At 29.7% G+C, this 9053-nt stretch overlaps 1 protein-coding gene across 1 annotated transcript; it reads right to left on the bottom strand.

The window, feature by feature from the left end:
• Window positions 1-4180: 4180 nt before the first annotated feature.
• Window positions 4181-8644, bottom strand: LOC111309647 (Major facilitator superfamily protein). The gene is made up of 5 exons (XM_022908647.2): window positions 8465-8644; window positions 8156-8373; window positions 7700-7951; window positions 7167-7441; window positions 4181-5279 (listed from the first exon to the last, which is right to left on the bottom strand). The coding sequence occupies exons 1-5, from the start codon at window positions 8577-8579 to the stop codon at window positions 4397-4399; spliced, it is 1743 nt and encodes a 580-aa protein (XP_022764382.2). The 5' UTR covers window positions 8580-8644; the 3' UTR covers window positions 4181-4396.
• Window positions 8645-9053: the final 409 nt, after the last annotated feature.

The following is a 9053-nucleotide window of genomic DNA, read 5'->3' as shown; positions in this document are numbered from 1 at the left end:
TGGACAATGGAAGATGATTTTTAAAAAGTTCATTGACCATATAAAAATAATTTCTTTTGTATAAGAATACAATAGTTCAATTATAAAAACAACATAAGCCCCAAAAACCATCAAAAATAGAAACAAAAAGTTAAAATAAAATTTCATTGAATTGATAAGAATTGTTGGCCAAAAAAAAAAAAAGATAAGAATTGATAATTATCAATTGTTATTGAGTTGATAAGAATTATGGACACAATCAATATAATCAATAAAAAAGAAAATTTGTTATAGCAATATTAGTTGTTGCCTGGCCCTTTTGGCCTTTGGAAACCCTTATACAAGGCCCGACATGACCCAATTACCTGATGAATCCAATAGGTTCAAAAATTTTAAAATATACATTTTAATAATTTAAAATTATTAAAATATTAATATATATTCATTTAATTAAATTTAAAGATATTTTACAATTAAAATTAAATAAAAAGCTTTTTTATTCATTAAATAATGTCTCAAGCAAGATCCAAAGATCAAAAATCTTATAAAAAATCTGATCCAATTAAATCTAATAAATAATTTGATTATTAAAGAGATTTACTTTATTACAGAAAAATCTGATAATTAAATCTCAATACTTATAATTTTTTTCTATTTTGAAATTACGATTTTTTTGTTAAAAAAATTATTTGCTTAATTATTACAATTTTCACCACCTAACCCTTAACTTCAAATTCAAGCGTTTAAAAAAAGTCATAAATTAAGATTTATATTTATATAAATCCAAAAATTAAGAGAGTGAATTGGAAAGCCTGTGCGCATGCATTGTTGTTTGTTTATTTGGATGTAGGATTGAGAAGGGGAGTGAACCCTTAATTCATTAATCACCTTGAAGGAGCCAATGCGTGTATATATGTTTCCAAAGCATGCTAGTACTAATTATCCTATTAATTTCAAGTTTTTCAGCTCCCAAAGAGACACTTTTGCAACTGGATTGCTATTTTTATTTACTTTTCTGGCAATTGAATGCTATATAAAGTTTCTTCTTCATAGGCAAAAGGCATAGAAAATTGCAATTTTTTTTTTTGGATAAATGATCGTTTTATTTATCCAAGTAGGAAAAAAAGAAATTTGCTAAAAAAAAGTGTACCAAACATTTATCAATTAAAAAATTCTTCGCTGATAAAAGTTGTTTAAAATTCAATTTGAATTGGCAAATTCTATCAAGTCACATAGAGTCAGTTGGCAAAGGGAAAATGGATGAGGCAGCGCAGCAGCAGCAACCAAATCGATTCTAATCGTTCGCCATGATGATCAGGTTAAAGAAGAAAAGCGTATTGTTTTGAAGGTGCAGGGTGAAAACGAAACTCATAAATTTTGTTATTGGATGAGCCGAAACACACGGCTACATTATCTAATGCTTGATTACACCAAACGCATTAGCGTTACGTTCAACTCAGTAAGATTTTTTTATGATGGTTCCCCTATGATCCCTGCCTTCACAGCCGATGCTCTGCTGATGGAAGATGGAGATATCATATATGTTATTCCATGGGACGAGCGCAGTGTCAAGGGTGCAACTCAATCGACTCTGATCACGCTGCCTCTGGCAAATGGGGAGAGACCCATTGTTCTGAATGTAAAGGGTTTAATGAATGATGGTTTCCAATGCTATTTGGTTGGGCGAAACACACCGCTAGGAAACCTATTGCTTGATTATGCTGACCGTATTTTTTAATTCTAAGAGCATATGAGATTGTTATACAATGGTCGCCAAATAAAATCCAAAGGAAACAGCCTATGGTTTGGGGCCGGAAGATGAAGATACCATATATGCAGTTTGCCAGTTTGGTAGATGATTGAGAATGAGAGATGATGATTTGGGGATAGAAGTTGACGATGTTGGCCAAATCTAGAACTCGGTAAATGGGTTTTATTTTGCTATTGGATTACAATTCTTGGATGGATTTTCAAGTTTTCATTTTCTTGGAAAAAATATACATTTTGTCTCTAATTTTGACGTCTCTTTCTTCCTTTTTAATAAGCTAAATTGTCTTTCTTTTTTTTTTTGGCAATTTAGAATTGTTCTTGTTTATTTGGTTCTCTTGGTACTCTCTCAATAAGAATCTATCTTTTGAATTATGTTGATCATGTACATTCTAAAAAATGAAAAGTACAAAATTTTAAAGAAAATTTTTACAACTTTTTCAAAATTTTTCATATATTCCCAAAAATCGAAAAATAAAAAAATTTGAAAAAAAAATTTCATAAACACCATTCGCGATGATAATTGATTTCCCAAATTATTATACTTTTAAACTAATTTTCTAATTTCAATACTAGTTGTCATGTCATCCTATTCATTTTGTTAACTCTCTTTTTCCTCTTGTCCATTTTTCTCTTATTGTACTACACTTTTTTCTTTTTTCTTTTATTATTTTTTTAAAGTTTATTTGTCTTTTCTTTTGGTCTTCAAACATGATAAATGAAGAAAACCAATTTAAGTTTACCATAGTTGCTTTCTTAGCCTATCCTCTTAGACCCTCAATCTCTTTTTTCTGTTTTAATTTACATGGTGAATTCATTGAGGGTTTTGCTCAATTGCTATGAATGAGGGCTGATGAATTAAGGAAAGCTTGGAAGAATCGCTAAAGAATCTCTCATTGAAAAAAAAATATATATATTTTTTGAGGACATGGTTTTGGAAGTTAAGTCTGCAAAAGATGGTAAGTTTGCAAATTTCACCAATAATAGTAACAAGATTTCTTAGAACCCTAATCTCTACTCCATAGTTACAAAACATCCATTAATTTTTTCCTCAAAGTAAAAGTTTTTGGTCATTTCTCAAAGTAAATTTAATATTTTATATTTGTACAAAAATAATTAATAAATATACTCATTGCTTTTCACACACATTGATATATAATATTTTTTGAATGATATATGATGGTTCTTGAAGAAATTTCAGGAAAAAAAAAGAAGAAAAAGCAATACCATAACAATGAAAAAGAAGCAACACATAGAAAGGAAGAACGAAATGAGGATATACAGGGGTGGGGCTTTAGGAAAGAAGCAACATATAGAAAGGAAGGGTGAAATCAAGATACAGGAGTGGGGCTATAGAAGTGATTATAGGGTTTAAATATGACAAGGCAATGTCTTGACAAAAAAGTTCAAAAGATTGATGAATAAGTTTTACAGTGCAATAATTTGGGTAATAAGTTTTTAAAGTATAATGGTTAGATAAAAAAAAAAACTCAAAAAACTATGGATCATCAAGTTGGATTCATCTAATTGCACTTTTTTTCATTATAATTAGAAAAAAAAAAAAAGAATGCATGATTTCACAAATTATTTCTGAATAAATTAAGAAATCATATTTAAGAATCATAGTATTTCATGATTCATTGATACATCAACTTTGATTCTTTATTAATCAATAATCCAAGACCATTAACATGGTTAAGACCAAACTGTTTGAAGTTCAGATGCAGCAAGATACTCTTTTTACTACTATGTTAATAAATATTTTGTGAAAAATATTTTTTTCAATGTAAAACACTTATATTGATAAAACGATTTGAGTCTCTTTTTTTAATACTGAATCAATGTCCTATGTATAAAATAAAATAAAAATTTTGAATTTGAACAAAAAAAAAACAACTTTGTATATCAATCATTTTACTTAAAATTTTGATCACATATTAATTATGCTTTGATCCTAACTTGATTTGGATAATAGGGGAAAGGATCCTCCCGGTAGATATATCTACTATTTTATTTAATAGTGATTAATGTATTTTTAATTGAATTTAAAATTAAAATGTGTTTAAATATTTTGCTAAAATAATTTTACCAATGTCTTTGCTTTTGATCAATTAGCCAAAATTAGATATTAGAAGGTAACCTTCTCTTTCCTTAATTTTCAATTACCAAAAATTAAAATGTATACTTGCTTTGAAAATAAGACAGGAAATCCTTAGCCGAGGACTGTCTCTTAGATCAATAAACATGTAATTAAAGTTAATACTTGAAAATTACGAGTTCGAGAGAATTTATGTAGATAATTTTTTTTCAACCAGGTAAATAATAGAATATGAGGGGCTTAAGGATAAATTAAAAATTTAAAATTGGAAATCCTCATAAATTCATAAAAAAGAAGAAGTATAGATTGGGCTGATTTAAAAGGAGACCTAACAGATAAAAACTCAACTATTTTTTCATTTAAACTTTTGAGAATCTTACTTCCTAGTATAGTATATATATATTAGTATTTTTACATCCAAATACCCTTTTTTTTTTTTTTGTTACAAAAGATCTCTTAACCCAAATATATGATAAGAACTTACTAGTTATGACATTTGAATTTTAAATTTGTTGGCATTAAAAGTGCCGATGAGCCAAATACCCTTCAGCTTCACACTTTTACCTCCAAATAATCTTCCATTTCCAACTCTTTCCCCACACTTGTTTCATCATTTTCAACGTTTTTGTACACAAAACCATTAGCAATCCACATAAAAAAACACAAATTGATAGCACTCAACCCTGCCAATACCCAATAGAAGTAATTAAGATGTGCTCGGTTGAGATTATCTCCCAACCATACATTCCCATGCCTTGAAGTGACCATTTGCACAACAGAGATAATTGCAGTGTTGATAAAGCTCCCAACTCCCACTACACTTATATAAGCAGCTGCTCCAATGCTTCTCATTTCTTCAGGCATTTGATCATAGAACAATTCTTGTAATCCAACAATGGTGAACACATCTCCAATTCCAGTGAGCACATACTGTGGAAGTAACCACCACACACTCATTGGGACTACGGCTTTCGGGGTGTCAATTAGGCCATGTTTTCTAGCAGTGTTAACCCTTGCAGTCTCTACCATGCCTGCAACAACCATGTTAAGTATAGACACAAACAAGCCAATACCAATTCTTTGTAGCATGGTTATTCCTGAGGTATGTCCAGTTATTTTTCGAGCTATAGGGACGAAAAGCCGATCATAAACTGGGACTGTGATGAGGATTGTGAAGCCTACAAGACTTTGGAGTGCTGCTGCTGGAACTTGGAAATGGGGTCCTATTGATCTCAACATTGTGCTGCCTTGCTTGGTGAAAAATGTGTGTAATTGAGTTATCACAGCAGAAAACATTAAGCAACCAAGCCAAATGGGGATGAGGCGAAGCACAAGCTTAACTTCTTCAACTTGGTTCAATGAACAAAGCCTCCAAGGGTTCCTGGTTTTGCTCAATGCATCTTTGTTGTCAATGATCATTGCCTTATCCAAAAATCTGCAATTCCAAGTAATATAATTATATAGATGAATACCTGTTCTCTTGTTTCCTCTATTCCTACCAATGGAATCTTAAAAATTAACATAGATATAATTAAATAATTAAATCCCAATTAAAACAATGGCTCACGAATTAATAAAATCTAAATCGACATTTTGAGTCCAATTTTTTTAATTAATTTTAAACTTTTAATCGAATTAAAATTTAAGAAATATTTATTTGAAAACATTTTTTCCAAAATTTAACCAATAATAATTTGAAAATAAAAAATTGAAAAAAAATTATCACAAAATAAAATTCAGATACTAATTAGGAGAGAAAATGGAGATTAATTTTGGTTATCATGAGGCAAATAATTTAATATAAATACACTGTGTAAACAGATCAGATGAAATTAATTTTGCAAGGGAATGGGATCTCATTCTATTTGTGTGAACATCAATCTAGGTTTACTAACTGGCTAAAACTTTTGTTAAAAAATATGATTAAAAAATAAAAAGTAAACCTAAAGCATTCATTTCATCTTATTTAAATGAGTGGTGATTATCTCACATAGATATACATCGATTCCTTTGCCTTTATATTAATTAATTAAAATCATGATCAGTATGAAAATTATTAAGAAAATGATCCTTTCTACTACTTTAGATGTTTTTATTATTTTATTTTTTTATATAAAGAAATCGTAATTTAAAAATAAAAAAAATTACAAATACTAAAATTTAAATCCTAAATCAGATGAATATTATCTTTTTAAAAGAATTATATGAATTAATTAAATTAAATTTTGAATTCATTTTTTCCGTGATATTCAAAAGTACATAGTACATTTTTTAACTAGAATTATAATTAATATTTATTTAAATTATTTTTCATTAACTTTTATTTATCTTCATATTTAATTTAAAATATTAATATTTTAACCATAATTTTAATTAAAAGTACATTCCTTCTAGATAAAGTGATGAATCTTTTAAGTATTAGGGAAGAAATTATTTCTTTAAAAAAAAGTATTAATTAGAGGATATGATCCCAATTATAAATTAGCTATAGCCAACCCTACTTTAATTCCTTTCTTTATTTGTTTTTGACATATAAAATGCTAGCTGGCTTATTTGACAAGGCTTGAAAACAAAAGATAAATTAACAAATCAAAGTAGAAATTCCAACCCTATGTTTATCATCGCCATTAATGGTGATGTGCATGTTGCATCGTATATAGTTGAAGACTTTGAAAGTTAAGCAGTTTATAATTAAACAAAGCCACCTTTTTTCACATTTTAATATTTTATTAAGGACTGCTTGAGACTGCTTTACTTAATGACCATGCTTCTTGTAGATATTCTCTTTTTTTTTTTTTTTTCTATTTCATTCAATATTCTATCCTTTAATTAAACTTGAAAATTAAAATATTTTGAATTATAACTTTAACATATCTACTATAAATATTTGTATAAAAAATCAAATTTTTTTATTAATATTAACAAGATAATTTTCCAAAAATAATTTTTTAAATTTGAGGTTTATTTCTTTTTTATTTTTTAAATTACAATTTAATTTGTAAAAAAAAAAAGGAGAATTATCAAATTTATTATAGATATATATTTAATGCACTATAAATGTTAAACATGATCAATGTATCATAAATCATCACATTATTAATTTGTTTTAACATAATTAAATATTTAAATTTAAAAAATATTTATATTTTAAATTTTTAAAATTTTGAATTTGTAAATAATAATGTTGAAAGCAAAAATTTTTTTTAAAGAGTCCAGTTTCTATGTAATCGTAGATTCGTAACCACGTCAAGCCAACAATATTAGCTAATTAAACTAACTTACCAAATGAATTACTTTGACTTATATTTGATCCGACACTTACCTGAATTGCTTTGTACGGACCAATTTGCAACCCTTGCTTTGACCTTGGACGTGGCTCCCACCTCTATCATCCTCATAACAAATACCCCTGCCACGGTGTGTCTCACTCACGCGCCACTTCTTTGCCGCCGCGACGAAGACCTGAGCCAACGTCGTGAACGGGCTTCCCGTCGGACGCTGCTTTCGGTACCTCTTGATTCCAATCAAAAACAATGCCAATGCCACTGCCAATGACCCAGCTAACACCACAAATCCTGCTGTCCAACCGACATTATCCTGCATGAGAATAACTTTACATTAAAAAAAAAAGGTAAAATGAAAGTAATTTGTTGATAAAAACTGAATTTTTTATTTTCGTAATCAAAATCTGGAATATATAAAAAAAAAGGTAAAATGAAAGTAATTTGTTGATAAAAACTGAATTTTTTATTTTCGTAATCAAAATCTGGAATATATAAAAAAAAAGGTAAAATAAAATGTTTGTAGCACAAATTTTTAAGTCATAATTCATGAAAGTAACGTTTTTGATTTTACCTGGAGATAAATCACAACAATAATGGCTACGGAGGCCCCAGTAACAATCCCCAGGTACCACCAGTTGAAAAATGAGCTTTTGGCTGCCTTCTCTTCCGGGTTGCTCTCATCGAACTGATCAGCTGCAAAGGTCTGAACACAGGGCTTGTGCCCACCTTCACCTATGGCTAATACGTAAAGTGCTGTGAAAAACACAGCTTTTCGAGAATGCATAGGAATTACTGACACTGATAAACTCAACAATACCATTCCCTGGAACATGGAAACATCATTACTTTAAACGACCATCAAAGGGTTCTCATCCTGTAGAAAATATAGCTCAACGGTAGCGTTTTATAGAAAACATAACTAAATTTCGGGACATGAGAATAGTCAAGGCTTTTAGCGGTGTTTTTGATAACGTCGCTAAAAACCTATTTGCCTGTAGCACAGGTAATAAGTGGTAGATGAACTTACCAAGAAGTAGATGAAAGAGGCCACAAGGATTGTCTTGAAGCGGCCAAGGTATGAGTCGGCAATGAAAGCTCCGAGTAAAGGAAATATTGCGGAAACCCCAACCCAGGTATTGACGTTCTTGGCAGCAGTGGCAACTGGCTGACCAAGATTATTTGTGAGATATGTGATCAGGTTTCCAGCCAAACCATAGAAAGCAAATCGCTCTGCCATCTCAACAACTGCATGAACAATTACAATACATCAAAAATTGTCCAACAAAAAGAAACCCAAGATTGAATCCACAAAAATAGAAAGAAGATTATTGCTTACAGATGACAAAAATGGCAGCGTTCCAGCCTCCTCTGGAGGACTTTTTCTGAGTGGTGACCTTGCTGGAATTTTGGTGGTCATTGTCTATGGTGACTGGAGCAACTGAGCTATCCATGTCGAAGAGTTGGAACTAGGAAATTGGGGAGAGGAACCAAATGAAAAAGTTGGGATGACCTAGGACGGTTGGTCCAATTTATATATGCCAAAGATTATAGGCTTTGGGCATTTGAGTCCTAACCTTTTTAAATTATGCTGTACGATCCACTTTGCCACTACGTGTAGCAGACTACTTAATAAAAAATATCCCAATATTATTACCTTAAAAAAACACATGTATTTCGCGATTTTTTATTTTTACAAAGGACGATTAAGTTTAGAGAAAATTAAAAAAAAAAATTACAATTGCTAGAAATTGAACCTCAACATTATAGAAATTTAATTTCTAAAAGAGGTGGACGAACCATCAAATTAAATCCCAAATTTTTTGTCTCGTTATTTTAAAAGTTGGATTCAAATTTTTTTTCCAAAATTAAAAAAAAAGTCTTTATTAATATATACTCTTACCAAACTTAACCCATTCAAAAAGGGA

Source organism: Durio zibethinus, chromosome 19, assembly GCF_047325235.1.
Source record: "Durio zibethinus cultivar Kanyao isolate XHJ-2024 chromosome 19, ASM4732523v1, whole genome shotgun sequence".
NCBI lineage: Eukaryota > Viridiplantae > Streptophyta > Magnoliopsida > Malvales > Malvaceae > Durio > Durio zibethinus.
Note: the sequence above shows the minus strand (reverse complement) of the source record. Positions and strands in the feature narration are given on the sequence as shown.

Excerpts from the sequence above, each read along its gene's own strand:
- LOC111309647 (XM_022908647.2), bottom strand. The coding sequence starts at position 8,579 with ATGGATAGCTCAGTTGCTCCAGTCACCATAGACAATGACCACCAAAAT. Across the intron at positions 7,442-7,699 it reads TTGTTGTGATTTATCTCCAG|GATAATGTCGGTTGGACAGC; the intron begins GTAAAATCAAAA and ends ATTCTCATGCAG. Across the intron at positions 5,280-7,166 it reads GTCCGTACAAAGCAATTCAG|ATTTTTGGATAAGGCAATGA; the intron begins GTAAGTGTCGGA and ends TTGGAATTGCAG.